This window comes from Dermacentor andersoni, chromosome 4 (assembly GCF_023375885.2).
Source record: "Dermacentor andersoni chromosome 4, qqDerAnde1_hic_scaffold, whole genome shotgun sequence".
In the NCBI taxonomy this organism is placed as follows: Eukaryota; Metazoa; Arthropoda; class Arachnida; order Ixodida; family Ixodidae; genus Dermacentor; species Dermacentor andersoni.
Window position 1 is genome coordinate 8,596,222 of NC_092817.1, and position 19,165 is coordinate 8,615,386.

The window sequence follows — 19,165 nt, forward strand, 5'->3', positions numbered from 1 at the left end:
CAAGAGTTTTCTTGCTTCCATTGGTCCGTGAAGGCGGCAGTGAATGAACAAACAATACTTGGTCCGTCAAACGTGTCTCGCCTTGCTGGTGCCGCAGGCCTGTCTTAGGCGGACGCATTGCCAGCTTCCCAAAGCAATTCATCAGTGGGGCCAGAGAGGCTAGAAGGTCACTACCCCCGCTGGCCGATTGTAACAGCATGCATATACATGGCAGGAGTGCGGTAGAGAGTGAAGGCGACGCAAGAAACTCATTTAAACCTTTTCATTACGTCCCAACAATGTCATCCGGAGCTCCCCCATGTTGCCACAATACCCTCTCAACTGCTATGGTTGTGTCAGCAACCTACAAAAACAATGCAGAAGCTGCAGTGCTTATCTTTGTACCAACATGCTACAGTCCAGAGAGGAGGTAAAGAGAGGCGATGGGTAGAACCGGCGCAGTAACAGCCCTGCTGCTCTTTGCTTGTGGCAGCGTGTGTACATGAGGGAGCATGGCAGAGAGAAAATCTGATGTAAGAAAGCAAGGAAATGCTACTAGACACAGCAGCATTTGTAGACAAATTGGATTAATTTAAATTCAAGGTATGTTACGTTTCTGCTATTTCTGAAAAATAAACCATGCAAATTTGTCAAGCTGACAATTGACGCAGCATCTGGATGACACTACGGAAGCTGGCCGCCCATGAAATGAATACTTCTGTACCTGCCGCAGTAGCTTTGTGGCTATGGCATTACTTGAAGTCGTGGGTTCAATCATTATCCAGCAGTCGCATTTCAATGGGCGAAGTGCAAAACCACTCGTGTACATAGATTTATATACACATTGAATAGTCCCGCATGGCCAAAATTAATATGGCCACGTGGGACTACCCTTTATCGCATCTCTCATAATCAGATTTTCGATTTGGCATGTAAGGGATCGTCGTGGAAGAAGTTTAGCACTTCTGCCAAGATGCAAGGCGCCATGTGAGGCAGTTACAGTGCTAACCTTCTTGCAGGCTATGAAAAATGGTGCACAACAATGCCTCAAGCAAATATGTCTCACTGTGTGTTCTGTGTACTACGTAGACAAACGCAAGTGGTGCACGCAAGGTAATGTTTAGCATCAACTCGTGATTCTTGTATTGCACTGAACGCTGAAGAACTTAAATGTTTGCCATCCACCTCACTGCCACTTATTGTCAATCAATGCAAATAGCACAGAAAGCTTCGCTTATATAGATTCCCACAGTGCGTGGGATATCTGCATAATATTTTCTTCCTATTTTCTCATGTCCACTGCGTCTACGAACACTGGGCAACTGTGCCACGAGATCAGATGCAGCAATAGGAGTGGTGTAAAGTTCACTTTCCGCACCAGCAATGCAGCAGCTTGTGATGGCAAGATATTTGTGCGGTGACATATGTACTCGTGGTACACACCAGAGGCATGCACTTCACAGTGCTGGACAAATGGACAGTCCAATGATAGCTTCCTACATAAGCATTTCTGGCAGTTATCGGCCTAGCACTACATGAAAACAGAACGCTGGGCATCTCGGTTTGCACATTGCAGTGGTGGAACAGCCATTTTACCTTTTGCAGGTCCTGGCGCAGGCAAAAAGCCGATTTCGTGCAGCAGCAAGCAGTTAATTCTGATGCAGAGTCCAACGCACTTGTCCTTACCATATACCATGCAAATATTAACTGATATAGTCGATATCTTGTGGAGACTGGTTTGTGCGAGGCTTACCTTGCAAGTGCAGTCAGAAAAGGAGGCGTGGCTCCTCCACACCACGACAGCCAGGTTCGTCGACACGGCACAAAGCACCACAGAGAGATCGTCAACAAACGCGTGTTTATTAACCCAGGATGCAACACAGTGTGACAGTAATGGCTTGTGGGCAAAGGCTCACCGCAATGCCTATTGATTGCGCGCGCCTGCAAAGAACATGACATGCAATATACTCATGTCATGCCATGGACACCTGCGGCCACAAAATATTACGGACCATGAAGCCTGAGAAAAAGCTGAATATCTCGGCAACCTTGCAACGCAGCCTGGCATTAACATTTTGGTCTTCGACTAGAATATGCTATCAACATTGCCGTATACAAGTTTACTGGCTACTACTACAGGCGCTGCTCGGGAATTGAACGTTTCCTGATATATTGTCCATAAGCTTTTGTGGTCGGGCGTACACCCGTGAGCAAAAGTATACGGACCACGGGAGCGCGTGCCAAACTGCATCGACGCGCCGTCTACCGACGCGGTGCCTGCTGTCGAGAGGGCCGCTAGAGCAGCGGTGGGCATGCGCGTCCCATCATATCTGCTGGCCTGACATGTAGCTTTGCCTGACGTGGTTATGGTGCTCGTAGACTGAACGTCCACTGGGCGTCGTTTTCTCTGCTCCGTCACATCTGGGCCATTGTTTTACCCAGCGGCTGTGGCTGGGCTGGCACACGCGTCCGCCGCGCTTCGCTTTCATTCCCCCCCCCCTTGGGGGGATTATCGCGCGCCGCTCTGCCTTCTTTGACTCGCGCAAAACGGCTTTCTGCGGCGTTGTATTATCTCGAACTGTTCCAATGTTTGCTGCCGCAGGTAGAAGCAAGGTTTTGCAATCGGTGTCCGATTGATGATTGTTTTGCAATCGGCGTTCAGTCTACGAGCACCATAACCACGTCAGGCAAAGCTACATGTCAGGCCAGCAGATATGATGGGACGCGCATGCGCACCGCTGCTCTAGCGGCCCTCTCGACAGCAGGCACCGCGTCGGTAGACGGCGCGTCGATGCAGTTTGGCACGCGCTCCCGTGGTCCGTATACTTTTGCTCACGGGTGTACATTAGGAAATTTTCGAATAGGGGCCACAGAGTTATTGTGGCCGCAAATAGCGTCAGCGCCACTGCACATGCGCAACCTGCAAATACGGTTTTTCGTTTGTGTCGGTGACTGCAGCGACACAAACTCAACGCAGCGGCTCTTTTACAAAGCCCCACTACCACCCATAGACATGAAAATAGTTTACCTTTAATCCTAGAATGTGACACCCTCCTTTGGCAAACACCGCACTGCCACGCGGGTTCAGCGAACATCAAAAGAATGTGCCAGCAAGACAGTACAGTGGCACTACACTGGACGTCCGTCAAAGAAAAATGCTCGAATGACGAATCGCACAACTCAGATGAGCCCATAAAGTTCCCGAGTCCTACGAATGGACCTCTGCTTCTTTCTATGATGATGATGATAGCGTGCTGTCTGTTTTGATTACAGCATTTTTTAGCAGGGTAAAGTTGTAGGCCAGTTGGTGAATAAAACCGCAACAGACACAGGACGGGGGGAGAGAGATGACAACACAGGGCGGTTGTTACAGTTTTGCTAGCTGCGTAGCATCGACGGAAGATGGGTTTTGCTTCTATGCATGCTTTGGCACAGGCTCGGCCCAATTTTCCACTAAAATGCAGTTTTGGCATAGGATGGCGCAAAGGATCGCTCTCGGCGCAGTTTGGCACAATTGGCGCAGCTATTCCACCACTGACTTTCCTTGTGAATGTGTGTAGCTGTGCATGCACAAAGTGTAAATGCCAAACTTTACGTGATGAGGGACCGCTGGACGACTCTGTTTGCACTTCGCTTGTGAACGTTGTGGGGATGCGCGACTCTCACTCGTCCCCTGATACGTTGTTTTCCCGCACAGCGCGTCTCCTGTAATCCGGCTTCGCCGCGTGGCCTGGCGCCCGCGGCGGTCGGAGTGGTTGAGGCGCAGTACGAGAGAGGGCGCGAGTGTAGCGCTGCTAACGTCGCCGACAGGCGGGGTTACTTGGGCGCCGAAAGACAACGCGCTTCCTCTTTGGCTCGGGACAGCAAGCAGTGCGGACGTGCCGTCCCGCGCGTGCGCCGATCCATGCTTCTGCGAGACCGTCTCGCGGGGCCGCCTTGGAACGCGCCACCGTTCGCGTGACCGTACACGCGAACGACCAGGCGTTGGGATCCAGCATGGGGCGAACATATTCGCTCGCTATTCGGTAGCGGTGAGTCGGACTTCTAGATTTGTCGCGCTGCCATCGGCATATGTTTTGTGGATAGCAACTCGGCTAGCAGGCATTGATCTTTGAAAGGTGCAATAAATGCCCTTGTGATTGTTTGCACTACTGTGTTGTCGTTCCTTTGTCCCAAGAGCACGGAGGAGAACCCCACAACGTGTGCAGCTGCTGCAGGGGATCTGGGCTCGCTCCTCACTAGTGAACCTAAGCACTTGCCGTCACCGAGAAGGATGGTTATGGAGACAAAGGAAGCAAAGGATTCAGAAGGAGTGCTCGGCCAGCGTGCAACACATGGCGTGGTGGCACCAACCCTCGATCGCTCTCGTAACATCCACTTGTACAGGTGTGCAGTCACTGGCATTCGCAAGTGCAGCTGCTCTTTAATCACAGTTTGTGCTTCTACCCTTACCGCACTCCTTCCACGTTGTTCAAAGCATGTTCTCACCAGCTGTTTGTTCCTTTCGTGTAAAAGAGCAGCTTGGAACAATACAGCATAGGAGAGTCTGCGGGTGCCATTTTTGCAAAGGACAAAGCACTACCCGGGAGGGAGCCCTCCGCGATGCTGTGGCTGTTTTGACTACACATATTAATTGATCCAGTGGCAAAGCAATTAACTGTTTGTACTTTTAAATGCACATTTATGTTTACACAGCAGTGTTGCACAGATTTCTTTTGTTCTTTGTACATTATCACTCGAACAAGTGGAGCACTGTATTTCCAGTATTATAGAACCTCAATAAATATTTTATTAAAGAAGGAACCAAAATCATTCAGAAAGCTGCAGCTGCGACTTGCAGATAAGACTCTAAGTACATAAACACCTGTCAATGGGACTGCTTGTCAAGGCAATTTAGTGAAGTAATGAGTCCCGAACTATGGCACATCTTGCTGCGCAAGAATCTGTGCTCACAGGGCCTCGCTGCTTTGGTTCTGCTGCAAGGGATTACTGAACTGGAGTATAGATGTCAGCACCACCATCTACAGTACAACTTGCCGAGACCTGCAGCAAACAAAGCATCCACAGCTGCCAGGCAGTTTTTACTGTTTGTGGCTAAGTATAAATTGGCAATGAAAAATAGCCTGTTCCAGTAAACTACCTCTCTTACGAGCATTTCTAACAGCACGCAAGTAAAGCAGACAGCCAAATAGCACAGTGCGCTCCAATGTGTGTGATATGTATGTGCACCCCTGTTGCACCAATCAGCCTTTTCCATGACTGTTAAGAGTGGTTACCTGAAGTGACCAGCATGGAAAACTATTCCACTGAAATGTGATGCATGCGCTTGGGGCAATGGAAGATGTGACCCAGGGTGGTGTCCTCACACACCAACATTACATTTTCCACAATTCCTAGAGCCATGAAACTAAGATGTCCATTACTCAATACTTGAAGTGTGGGAAACATTAGATTTCATGCTATACTTCAACTTTACAAATTATTAGAAATGGAGCAATGGTAAAAACAAAAAAGTTCCATAAGTTGGAATGGAATTCCTGTCTCTACAGAACCAGAAAGTCTCCGATACTGATATGTCCCTAAAGCTCACAACACTGGAAACACAGTATTAGGCATTGTGACTTACCTGTTAGCATACAGTAAGTAGAACAACAAATTCCTTCATAACTAATGGTACTTCCAACCAAACTGCAAAACAGCATTTGTTTTATTGTTTGCCAGAGAGTTGTAAAAAAAAGAAAAAGCTGTACGGTTCACTTCTCTAGGTAAAACACCTGGGCACTTCCTCTTCATATTTCACAGCATCGTCTTCTGTCATTAGCCGCTGCTTTGCATTTATAAATAAGTATTATTTGTCTAAGTATATGTACACGAGTTAATTTGCTTGATATAAAAAAAGGCCGCCCTTCTCGTCCACTGAGTGCAAAAAGGGACAGGCTCCCAGGAGCCCACATATATGTACACTGATGAGTGTCACATGTGCAGCACGATAACAGTGCACATCCAGAAGGTCAGCTGACGAGGCATGTGGACATCTTTGTTCGCATCTTCATCAGAAACCGTGCCTATGCAGCTCTTGGAGCTGGGTGTGCAGCTTCTCTTCCTTCACTCGCCGAACGTGACCCAACTGGAAAGAAAAATGCAGGCGCATACACTTCACACATAGTCTCACTCTAATAAGCATCTCATTTACCACGCCAAAATACAGTAAACCCTCGTTGCAACATAATCACATTACTCAAATTATTGCTTCACTATGTATAAAGTTTCACTCTCAGTCCCTGACTAAATATGCATGCATTTTGGTCTGGAATCACAACCCACTGCAAAACAAAGGCCCAAAGATCTCGATTTACCCATGTCTTGTGTGTCGTCAGAACCCTACCTAGGTCATGGGTTCAGCTCACACTGGTGCCAAGTTGCTTTTAGTCTTTTCATCCACTTTCATTTCCCTTTATCAGTTAAAAATTTAAATTTAGAACAGCAAGTAATTTACCCTATGCTTTCCATGGTGTTTTGTTATTTCTTAGCTTCATAGTGTTGAGACTAACGAAAATCGAGCCTCAGTTCCCCCCCTTCTCGTTCCTATCTATACTTGTAATGCGACCTGATCCTGTGCCATTTTGACTGAGTTTCCCTCTCCTTGGCACTCATTCTGTTACCCTTGGATAAACTAGTACTATCTGCTCTATGCATTACATAACCTGCTCAACTCCACTTCTGCCTCATAATGTTCAATGAGAATATACGCTACACCGGCTTGCTCTCTAATCCATGCTGCCATATTGCTTACCTTACACCCGCCATTTTCTAATCCATCGCCCGTTCCTAGTTTTTCCTCAAGTTTTCTTGCTATCCTCCCAGTTTCTGCCCCATAGGTGGGCGAGTACTAGTAGAACGCACTGATTGTGCATACTTCCCTTTTTTTTGCTAGGATAATGGTATGCTGCTGCTGTATGTGCTTCAATCAATTTTTAATCGTCTACAGATGCCCTTCTCATGATCTGGGTTGACTGTAGAATTTGTAGTAAAAGAAATGTTGACATGGCTTCGCAGTAAGAACTAAACAAGGACAGAAGACGTTTTACCCTAACAATGACAGACAGCAACAATACTCCATTGCAGTGAAATCCACTTTTTGTTTGGTTTCTCTGCAGATGGCATCCCTTCTGATTTATTTTAAACAAGTAATGCAACCAAATGTGATAATAAAATGCATGCACAGTGACGTGTCGCCTTTGTTAGTGCAAAAAAGGCAAAAGAATCATGTACAGTCAAACCTCAGCACAAAGAACTAATAAATATTACTGCATATAACTTGTAGTTACTCTTGACATTCACATGTAGTTAAAACTTCATTTTAACAGACCAGATGGTTCCTGTATATGAATATAAAGAAAATTTTTAGTTCATAATTTACTGACAATTTTGTGCTAATTAGGTTGAAATCTAGTGCCGCGTGCTGCTGCTAGCAACTCGTCTTTCAGCAGTTCAAAACTCCCGCAACCTGTTGCCTACTAGGCAACATGCCAAACTAGCATGCACTCTCCTGGACATAATGCACACAGCACACCATGCTTTAGTCAACGGTGATGTACTATTACACCAAAATGAAATACACGCAGCAGAGCGTATAAATTGCTTGCATTGGCTTCAGTACATGCCGTGCCATCTAACCGCAGTTACAATAAACTAATATGGTGTTGGCCTGCTGAGCACGAGGTCGCGGGATTGAATCCTGGTCATGGCGGCCGCATTTTGATGCGGGCGAAATGCGAAAACACCGGTGTACTTAGATTTAGGTGCACGTTAAAGAACCCCAGGTGGTCAAAATTTGCAGAGTCCTCCACTACGGCGTGCCTCATAATCAGAAAGTGGTTTTGGCACGTAAAACCCCATAATTTAATTTTTTTTTACAATAAACTGCTTTACATGTGCAGTCAAGGGTTTTTCTGCCATTCTGGGACCATATTTTATAACAATTCATATCTGCTTTCATTCTTTTTCTACCTTTGCCACTGGCTCAGGCAAAGCTGTGGCGATGAATGACAAAATTAAAAGAAAATGGAATAATAAGACCTCAGTGATAGATCAGCTTATCAGCATCTCTGATTTCGTACAATGGTCGTTCTGTGCAATGGCTGCTGCTGGATGCCAGGATACAGAAAAGGTATTTCTTCTCTTGTTTCTTTGTTGCTGTTGTTTAAAAGCACCCGCTTTTGTACAGTGATAATCTTTTTATGAAATCAAAGGCTTGCAGCGCTTCACCGGCACAATCACAAAATTCTGCGAGGCCTACTATGCTACTATACATGTGTGTGCACAATGATGGTGAGGATGGATTAGTGTAGACATTGGATTAGTGTAGTGTGAAGAGGGATTAGCATAGACAGTGGTCTGCATTAAAGTTCGAGAGCTGCATCGAGAGCTAAATTACCATGCAGAGATTCAAAACATGCCACACTTGATAATTTTTTTTTGTTCAAGAATAATGTTGTAAAGCGAGGTAATAAGGATGCATTTCAACCTAGTTTTTCTTAATATTGGAAAAAGAAGAATCACTATGTTGCACTGCGAATAGTTAGATAAACTATGTTCAGTGTCAAGGCACAGTGTAATTTGATAATACAGCTCTTGACAGCTGTGAGGATGTTACCTCTTCTCCCGGATTTCCCCCCCAGAATGCTAAGTCGAAAATTTCATTTGAAAGTTCAAAACCTGCAGCACATCCTATTTTATTTAGTGAAATTATACCCCTGACACACGGGCAAAACTAAAGTCCTTTCCAGTAAACCCCTTTTGCTACTCTGAAGGACCCTTTGCAGAAAGGAATTGCGCCGATGACACACGGCACCGCACTGAACTTCTTTAGGTAGTTCCTCAGATGAACGCCGCATGAAAAATAGTGCTGGCTGTTAAAGCCACAAGAGAGAAAACATTCTTAAAAAGCTGCGTATTTAATTACACTTAGCTACTGTAGAACCTAAAAATAAATTTTTTTCATTGTTGATGGCTAATAATGCTTATCGTCGTTTACTTTATTCGCGTTTTTGCGTTGTTAGCAGCCATTTAACTTGGTCCAGCAACTATGTGCGGCCGGTGTTTTGCTGTGCGTGCTGTTTATTCTGGTGATGCCCACGTTTCTGTCATCCTTTTTCACGTCTTTGTCGTCCCTCCCTTCGTGCGCGCAGGCGTAACGCGTTTTATTCAGTATGTTATTCCAACAACTGTGGTTTCTTCTGGGTATTTCCTGTGGGCGCTGATTGTGCAGTCTCCATCTCGCGACGTGAACACACCACATGCGCGCAGCAAACGACGACGACACTGCCGGAATTCAACATGGTGGCACTAGCGACGTTATGCGAGCGTTTGAGAGTATAGCTAGAGGAAATCTTCACTATTCGACAAATTGTATTACCGCCAACAATTAAAACATTTTCGCAAGGTAAAAAAAATACCTATGGGCACCGTAGTTGTGTAGCAGGTTTCCTTCTATTGACGAGTTGTGCACGCTGTGTGCGAGAGTAACTCCTTTTCCGCTCGAATAGTAGTTGCACGATCTCCTTTCTCGAAAAGGAACTTTGCCGTAAAGGAGATACTCCTTTGTCGTGTGTCACTGCACTTGAACGCCTTTCTGGTAGATGTCCCCTTACCTAAAGGACTTTAGAGTGCCCGTGTGTCAGGGGTATTAAAGGCATTGATCAATGCTGCTTATCAACTGTATCTGAAGATGACCACCAGCTAGTTTAGATTATAATTCTTTAGCATGGCAAACTGGGTTGAGTACGTAACATTCTAACATTAGCAATGCACAAGAAACCAGACTATACAGAACCCCATCTCAAGCAGCCATAGTGTGGGGCATGTTGGTTTAAAGAAACAAACCTTGCTGGTTACTTTTCTTTACCAGTGTAGGCTAAAGTTAGCTCATGAAAATGAATGGGTGTCATAAGACACAAAGCTACTCACCATTCTTACTTCCATGAATTTTGAAAGGAACAGATCTGTGCTTAGTTTTCCTGGAAAAGAATAGACAAGTGTGTTCTACAAGTCTGTATACACACACATGACAGTCAAAGCATTGCTGGCACTCTAATGGATGAATAAAACAGCAGCAAACACCTGCAGTTAAATGACAGTCGCTGTGAACAGCTTTCCAGCTACATACTGCCAAGGTGAAGATATCGTCAACACGCCATGAAACAGTACTTTTCATTGCTGACTGTCAAATTCAACAAAATAGATTTTTCTCATTCAAATTTGCATTCAAATTTGCGATAATGCAGAATACAGTAGAACCTCGTTGATACGTTGCCGTTACATATGTTTTCTCGGCACAATTGAGAAAAAAAATATTACCCAATAGAGTGATGCTAATTTTTTACCGATTCATATATTCTCGGAAAACACAATTTTTCGCCTCCAATGTTCAGTATGTCGCCAAATTGCGATCATATGTTATGTTTTCACGCCGCTAGAGCCCATGTAAACAAGAAAATGCGTGATGCGCATGCGATTGAGAACGGTGTATAGCTGCCCACCACGGCAGCTACACCGCAATACTCGCAACCCCGTCTTTGGTGAAAACGCGGCGTGCACTCAGTTTCTCATTTCGGTACTAGCAAATCTTCTTCAAGGTCGTCGCACGCGGCACTCACAGCTACCACCACCAAACCTTTGCCTATTTGTTTCATAGCGCGTGGTGCCATTGGAAGCGTAGCGCCCGCTTTTAATAGGCGATGACCAAAATGCGCTATGGTTCCCTGCTGCAGACTGCATTCGAATACGTTTTACAGCCACTAGATCCCATGTGAACAAGAATAGGCGCGAGGTGTACGCGATCGAGAACAGTATATAGCAGCCCGTCTCATGTGAAAACGATGGCGCGCACTATTTCTTATTCCAGTACCAGCATATCTCTGCCTGGGTACGTCGCACACCGCATTCACAGCTCTCGCCGCCCAACCTATTGCAATAAGCATCATCACCCATCTGTTTTACATCACGTGGTGCTTAGTGCCATTGGTATCATACTGCACACATTTAGCGGGCAATAACCCAAATGAGCCGCCGTTCCCTGCTGTAGGTGGCACGATGTGGCCATCACGTTTCGCTTCGGTGGTATCCGGCTCGACCAGCTCGACGCGCGTCAGCATCTTGTGGCACAGTGATCCCCACGACACTTCGTATTACGTAGATATCACAATAGTTGAGTCTGCCGAATGTTTTGTTTTAGCTACTTCGGATCGTACGTTTTCTTCATTAGTTCGTTTTTTCCAAAATGTATGAACAAGTTTCTACTGTATTTTGCAGCCCCTTTCTTGTAAGCAGAATCCGTCAGTTACTGTACTTATTTGCATAAAAGATCACATTTCAATATAATGAAGTTTCGCCATAACAAAGCAAAGTGCTGATTTTATCGACTTCATTATACGTATCAAGGTTTAACTGCACTTACTGTATCTTCTGATAACATACCTGTATGTATTAACATGGCAAAACACTATATTACATGCTGATCTAGCATAACTAGAACAGTATGCAAGTGTCTTCAAGGTGTCTTGGCTTTCCTAAAAAATATGCCAACATGACAACATGAAATATGCCATGCCTACCATGCCGCCGCTTAAGTTAAATGCAAGAATGGCTACCAAGCTACTGACATCCCGTGCAACTGACAGGAGGCAGAGAAGCACTACAGCAACAATGCAAGTGGCTAACCGTCGAGAAACTGCTGGGCGATGGTGTCAGCCTCCTCCTCTGCAGCCTGTGTGGCCATACGCAGGTTGTCCTGCAGTGTGGACGGGTGGAAGGCCTGCATCTGGGCCTCCAGGACCTGGCCGTTCTGCTCAAACTCTTCCTTCAGCACATTCACCTCATCTACCTGCACACATTTTGAGGGGTGTCACTACCAGTACACCAGCACCTCTTCACAACTCCATGTGCACACTCGTTTCTCCTTGAATTTAGTGCATGTTCTACATGGCAAACAAAGCAGACAGGGCAAGATATATTATACGAATGGGACAGATGTGCAATCAAAAACATTTTATTTGGTGTCATATAACATACGGGTCAGAAATGGCATCTAGTAGACACAGTATGATAAGAACACAATGCTAACTGTAACTTACTTGGCCGGCTTGCAAGAAAATGTAGGAAAAACTAACATACCATATTTACTCGCATAATATCGCACTTTTTTGTCAGAAAAATTGACGCAAATTCAGGGGTGCGATCATTATGCGGGTTAAATTTCCCGCAACAAAAAAATTTTTTTTTTCGTCCCGCGTTTGCTGCGGGATGCGGGTGCGGGACACCAAAACAAAAATGGCGGCCGGCGGAGCAAGCCGAACGTGCCGAACGCGATTTTTTTTTCTTCTCGTGAGTACATTACGTGCATTGAAACAGTTTCTTCCGTATCAGTGATGAATAATATCGTTAATATCGGCAAGTTTGCGGCAATAACGTAGCCATGTCCACTTTGAGGGAACAGAAACAGATGGGCGTGCTTAGCTGCCAGTGACAGAAACGCATGGCCGGCGTGCTGCGGAAACTGCGGCATCTGTCTTCACTACTATCCTAACACGGCACGTTTCCGCTTAGGGTGGGCGAATATCTCAGCTGTGTTACAAGTGTCGACGCATGAATAGGGTACAGTTTCAATGTATCAGTGTAAACGTGGCTACTATCATTGCCGCGCGCGATTTGTTGCGTGCTCACGAGTGCAGGTGAAAAGAATCGAAAGGCGCCTTTTTTGTTTTTGTTGACCACAACCATTATAAAGCCTACCCATAATAAAGGAAAGTTTGGTTGTACCTCTTTTTGTCATGGAAGTGCGGAAAGTGATGAAAGTAATGAAATGAGGCATCTACTTAAGAATGTTTGGTGCGTGCAGACGAGTCGTTCGCGTAGCTTTCGACAGATGGTAAGCGCGATCATTATTAGCTAGACTTGGCACACGACATATCGCTGCGGCAAGTTCGGGGTGCGATCATTACACGGGAAATAAAAAAAATCGAATTTTGACGACAAAATTCAGGGGTGCGATCATTACGCGAGTGCGATCATTATGCGAGTAAATACGGTAATGAAAGGAAAGGCAGCATATGACACAGAAATAAAGAGGCAACCTGTTTGAAGCTCAAGAAAGTAGCAAAGAAAATTATGAAGAAAGGTTTGCAAATGCACGACAATAACCCAGGACACAGCCGCAAAACAGCATAAGCAAAATTCGATAAAACTTGCCAGCCAGGTGTGCCATGTGAAAACTAACAGTACAGTCCTGTGTAGTGCAGCTTCTGCGAGTGTCGGGCCCGAATCATCTGTGCTGTCACTTTCTGTGTTGTCCTCATCACTGTCGCTAGTCGACACTTCGGCAACAGCAGAGGCAACGATGGTGAAAAGTCGGACCTCGTAGCCGACATCTCTTCGCTGTCACAGCAGCGCTGCCAAGCAACTTCTTCGCATTCCAAATGCCACACACCGTAGTCAATAGCAGATCCCTGTCACGTGCCAGCGCCAACTTCTTCGTATCACGTTCGATAGCACGAACAATGTCTAATTTTTCTTCTATGCTGAGCACCCGGCATCTTTTGTATCCGAGCTTCGGCATGACGCAAGTCCTGGATTGCACGATGCCACAAAATTCTCTGGCACGGCACCGAAATGATGTTGATGTTGATGTGGCTTCATGCACAAATGCACACGGCGCTTGGAGGCTGTTGTTTCAGTCTCTGGGGCTTGTTGTTCTGCCGGGCCGCCTGATAGGGATGACACACCGCCGTGTTTGTGCGACGAAAAGTGGAAACACTACATTTTAACCGATATGTACACAATAAGCTGGTACAATTTATGCGGATACAAAACACATTATGTTCAATGGCCGCTGAGTCAGGGATTTCACTTTAATGTACTACTTTTAAAACGAAACTACTGTTTGAGTGGGTACGGTTTAATGAGGTTTTACTGTACTGTGACAGGACACGGCGGGTGCACGTGTGCATCATTAAGCAATACATACTGTGTCCCGTGACAATCCACCTTTTTTATGTTCCTGTGCTACCCTCTGACGCACGCCGCTGGAAACATTCTTGAAGGGCGCCGGGGATTTTGCCGGTTGATTTGTGTACCTGTGTCCATGTTGAGTATGCATTGATTGTGCGTTTCGTGGATCGAGATTAATTATTAATGGTTTCTTCGGGGCAGCATGCCGTTCAATCGTCGACTACTGAGTAAACAGGTTTGAATGTGCTGCTGTGCTAACAGTGCGGCCGATAAAGGCACACTGAGTTCCATCTGCCAACGGGGCTACCTTGGAGTTTGTTGTCGCTGATGTCTGCACTTGTACATTGCTTTTTCTATTCCTTTTACACATTCAATAAACATTTCGATATTCAAGAAGCCTTCGAGCGCAGCCTTCCACATTAGATTTGCCAAAGCGGTCCATCTGTTTAACATATACAACTTCAAATCGCTGTTAGCTTCGGATACCGTGGAAACGGCGCACTGCTGATATGGAATAATCTCAAAATGTAGCAACACATACATATCTGTGCATATGAGCTGCGTTGTTCCACCCTGAGATGAGTCAATATGAGTGGCCAAGCCACTTAAACAACTGCAACTGTGATCCAGACATATATATTGCGGGCCGTTAATTTTGATTGTAACTTTTGTTTAACTTCATCACACTTACAGTTTGCGCATGCCATAAAGTATTATTAAAGAAAACTGTGCTTGGCATAAGCGCTCGCTTATAGGCCGTGTAGTTCTTTAGTGAAAACACAGATGCCATCGCTGACACCGTTGGTAACTGAGCGAGCTTATGCTGCTGTACCAAATGCACTGTCTCTTCTTTCCCATTTGACGCAGAGGTAAACAGTGCTTTTCTGGAATTAAGAAGTGTGTCAGCATAACAACACGTACAGACCTACCATCTACATAGTGAATGCGACTGGCAGTGTTTGTGAACGGTGACCAAAGTACAAGATGTTGGCACAGCACTGTGTCACCACTTGCCGCTTATTGTGTACATGCCGTGCAAAATGAAGAGTAGTTGATATCAAATCGCTATAGGACCACAACTCAACTATGAAAGTGGTTTCCTTCGTCCTGACTGCTTATTTTTTGAATTCAGGTCCATCGGTAGTGCGTGCACGAGCTCGACAGGGTCAGGCCTAGCCCAACCTTCACTAAACAGGATCAACATTGGCTCAAGCTTCATGTGCATGGCTTGAGAAGACTGAAGCTTGTGCATCTCAACTTTGAAGCTATGTTGGTGCATTTTGAGCGTGAATAATTATATGTACAAGTGAATGAGCTGCAGCTATTGCCTTGTCGGTTCAACGGCCGATTACGAGGGGTTCAGTCGATCGATCATAGTCGGCACGCTGATTTTGTTGGTGGTGTCGACAAGAAAGCCCGTCGCGCTATGAGAACTCACGCCCGTTGGTTGCGTCGTTGTTGGTCTATTATGATCAAATGGTCTCAGCGACACAGTGCTGAATACGCAGCCAATCATTAGTGTCAGCACCTCTTCGGTCTTGTATCGACCTAGTGTTACTGCACCTTAAGCGAATATGTGAGGTCAGGCACGAGCTGCCACTAGCAGCAAGAGAGGGTTGACGCTGCAAGAAGACTGCGTCAGCAACATGATGTTTTTGAAGTGTCGCCCAAGTGTAATGCAGGGGCTAATCTATAAATCTGATAGCCATCAATGCAAGGTGGCAACTACGTGGTTCACGGCGCAGTCCGGACGAAGCCCTGGCCCCTTTCTGTATTAAAGTGGAGTTGTAGTCTTACGCTACGCACGTTTTCGACACCACACTGACGTAGAGTTATAGACCAGTGGGGTACCAACGTGGTACATGGCACAAGTGTTCGCTGCAGTGAGCGTCCAAGCGCTTTTTTTTTTCTTTTCGGGGTGCTCTTCCCCAACATCTGGCCGCGCGCGCATCCTTTCCAAAACTTTTCGCGACTAATCCGATTGGGCAGGGCGCATGCGCTGCCGCGCCGTGAAAAAGACGAATTGCACCTTCCCACACTTTGTTAAGCTTCACTGCGTAACATTGCTGTATTGAGGTGAAGCTGGCTTTCGGGACCCGGCATTATGCAACGCACCGTGCTTTCCAAGCTTCAAGGCCAATCGCAAAGATTACAAAGGCGCAGTCAGTGCCATTGCTCACAGCGTCGAATTCTTTCAATGAAAAAACACGGCACCGAACGGCAAGAAGCTTAATAGCAAACGTCGAAGCAGCTAGGCCTAGCGTTGCCGCGGTGGTGGCTATCGTAGATTAACAGAGATGGGCTAGTTGGTTGCTGGCTTGATGGAACATGGTTATAATGGCGCGTATTGAGGACAGGACACAGAAAGAATGCACACAGGACAGATGCCGAATGCACACAGGATCAGTGTCTGTCCTGTGTGCATTCTTTCTGTGTCCTATCCTCAAAACGCACCGTTATAACCATGTTCCACCATGCTACCATAGAGTTTCATACAATATTGACTAGAGGGAACCCTGACGGTAGTGTCTACGAGAGCTGCAATGGGAGTGCTTGACCCAGCATGGGAATTATGGGAAGTACATGGATTTGCCTAAGCTTCGTCCTTCTGGCTTCAAAGAGCTTCGTGACTTTGTAAACTCGTCATTTTCAACAGTGTACTGCGTAATAAATAATAGACATTATTAAAATTGCCCAATGGCAGAATTCGAACACAGGACCTCTAGCACAGAAACCTGATGTTGAAGCCATTAGGTCACGGACGCATGCATCGACAAGTCCCTTGGATGTAACCTGTGACGGTGACTGCAGAGTTGGTCCACCTCTCGGTACTGCTTGGATACACTCATAACAAATCGGTGCCATAAAGGTGCATTATTCTCACAGCGACCATATTCAGGAAAGCACACATGAATTCACTTGCTTGAGAGGCATCAATGTGACTTTCTTAGCTCACCTTTTGTAAGAGAAGATGTTTGCGTTGTTCCATGGCAGGCTTGAGTTCCAACGTCTGTCCTGGGTAGAGAAAAGGTAAAAAACATGTCGCATGAAAACCTATTTACAAATACAGTAGCTTGTGGCGCACTTTAGAAATATCCCAGCTGTAAAAAAAGGCATCACATTTTCATGTTCAAGCTTATTAGGGGCCACTAGGTGATTTTATGGACTGGCTTGGAGTTGAAGTACTGTAGTGAATCCAAAGCATTTCTGAAAATTTTAACAATGACCTACATTTTCTAGAGAGCCGATTCCACTGCATTTTTTGGGTCAGGGCATCAGTAATAAACGTGGCAAAAAAAAACTATTAAACTTGTTGTACGAGTAGATTTGAAGTAGACAATGTTTAGTATAAAAAATATATATGCAAAATGCCTCATGCCCAGGCAAAAATGTTGTACTGGTATGTTCCAAATAAAAATGCAGAACTGAGCATGTTTGGTAGGTAGTACAAATTAGGAAGGTTCAGTATTCCAGAAATGTTAATCGAAGTACTTTTTGTTTTAGGGAAGAAAAAAATTTTCATAAGAGCATCCGCCGTGCCTTAAGGCGTCAGACTGCAAGTCTGCTTCACTGCACGGTGTGCTCCTCTGGGAATGCTGCCGCCTTCAGTTGTTGCCACATGTGCAGCTATGTAGGGCAAAGAGTATACTGTGTTGAGTTCCCATGGTTTATGCAGCCTCAAAACAGCGTGGTGGTCAAACACGAGAGTTCAGAAGGGCTGCTGACCACAGCCGCCAAAGCAACCTTGCAGCCTCTCTAATTTGCAGGATGCTGCCCTTCAGCATGGCCACAACTTGTTGCTGCTGTCAAGCTACTCGAGGAAACTAAAATCGGAAGCCATAGATTAAAACTGATGGGTGCATGTACACATAAACCATAACTGTGCATGGAAACAAATTGGTGGAGGATGCTGCTTCAACAAAAACCTCCACAGGCTGAGACAAAACAATTATTCTAGCAGAAAAAGACAAGGATCAACAAAGAGAGGGCAACAGGACACATGCTCTCTTCACCTGTATTTGTTATTTCCACAAGAACAATGTTTCATCTCAACCAGAACCTAGTAGAACCAGAACTCTTCTTACTTCATGGGCAGCTAGCGATTGGGTGGCTCTAGAGGGACGCTGAAGGCAAATATTCAGTCAATATAAGGCGATTTAGATTAGCGCTCAAGAATCTCTAAGGCATCAATATTATTGTGAACAGAGCCTTAGTAACCGAGAAACTGAGGTAAATGCAGAACATGATTAGAGACTTCCCCGGGACTTTCAAGTACTTGCCTGATGACGAAGGCACTCCTCATTTAAATTCTGTCACTAGTACTCAACCACTTGTTATAAATAACATCACTGTATTGATTACAACACGAAAGAAAATGCTGCTTGCCCAGTTCTATTTCATTTTTAGAAAAAAGAACTCATTGACATTATGCCCTTGACAATAATGCGGGAGATTGAAAGGTTTCATTGTCGCTTGACTCTGCACTGCCTGCACTTTTGCATTTCAGTAGTTTCGTTGTTGTGTAGTGTAAAGGTGGAAAGCTTTAATCTTTCGGGGGGGGGGCACCAGCTTTCTGAACCCCATATATATATCGCACTTGAACAAACTTTGTGCGGCCTTGAAGAATTGTTCACTGAAGTGGCGGCCTTATATGAGAATTTACAAGACCTCATAGCAGGAGACAGTTCAATTTCACAGCCTGAGTCCTTGGCAGATTAACACACGGGCATTGTCAATCATACAAGAAATATCTGGGCAGTCACTCCTATTGTGAGCACAGGTTGAAGCGAGGCGATAAGCCTCCTCATTTCCAGCAATACCCACATGCAAAGGTATCCACAGGCAGTGAGGCACACTTCATGAGAAGTAATTTTGTCAGCGGACTCTATTAAGCTGCGGAGATTTGGTCTATTGGCATCCTTTCTCAACAGCCTGCTAAGGGCAGCAGGGGAGTCTGTAAGGATGACGACCTTCGATGTGCTCATTTTTTCCTGTAGGTACTTCAGAGCAATATCAATAGCTGCCAGCTCCACAGTTGTTGATGAGAATGGATGAGCTATTCAAAACACCCTCTTTATGTCAGTCAAAGGGCAGGAGAAAGATGCTGCAGCGCTCTGAGCGGTGCTGCTTACCGATGCGTCCATAAATACTTTAAGATGGTCTCCATATTTTCCAAATA

At 45.5% G+C, this 19,165-nt stretch overlaps 1 protein-coding gene across 1 annotated transcript in view; it reads right to left on the reverse strand.

The window, feature by feature from the left end:
• Positions 1–5,668: 5,668 nt before the first annotated feature.
• LOC126535945 (vacuolar protein sorting-associated protein 37A-like) overlaps positions 5,669–19,165 on the reverse strand; it is a 32,144-nt gene continuing 18,647 nt past the window's right edge. Inside the window, exons 8-11 of the mRNA XM_050182810.3 lie at positions 16,943–17,001; positions 11,701–11,863; positions 9,949–9,998; positions 5,669–6,106 (exon numbers count right to left, since the gene is read on the reverse strand). Coding sequence (XP_050038767.2) covers positions 6,032–6,106; positions 9,949–9,998; positions 11,701–11,863; positions 16,943–17,001 — 347 coding nt within the window. The 3' untranslated portion in view covers positions 5,669–6,031. The remainder of the gene's footprint in view (positions 6,107–9,948; positions 9,999–11,700; positions 11,864–16,942; positions 17,002–19,165) is intronic.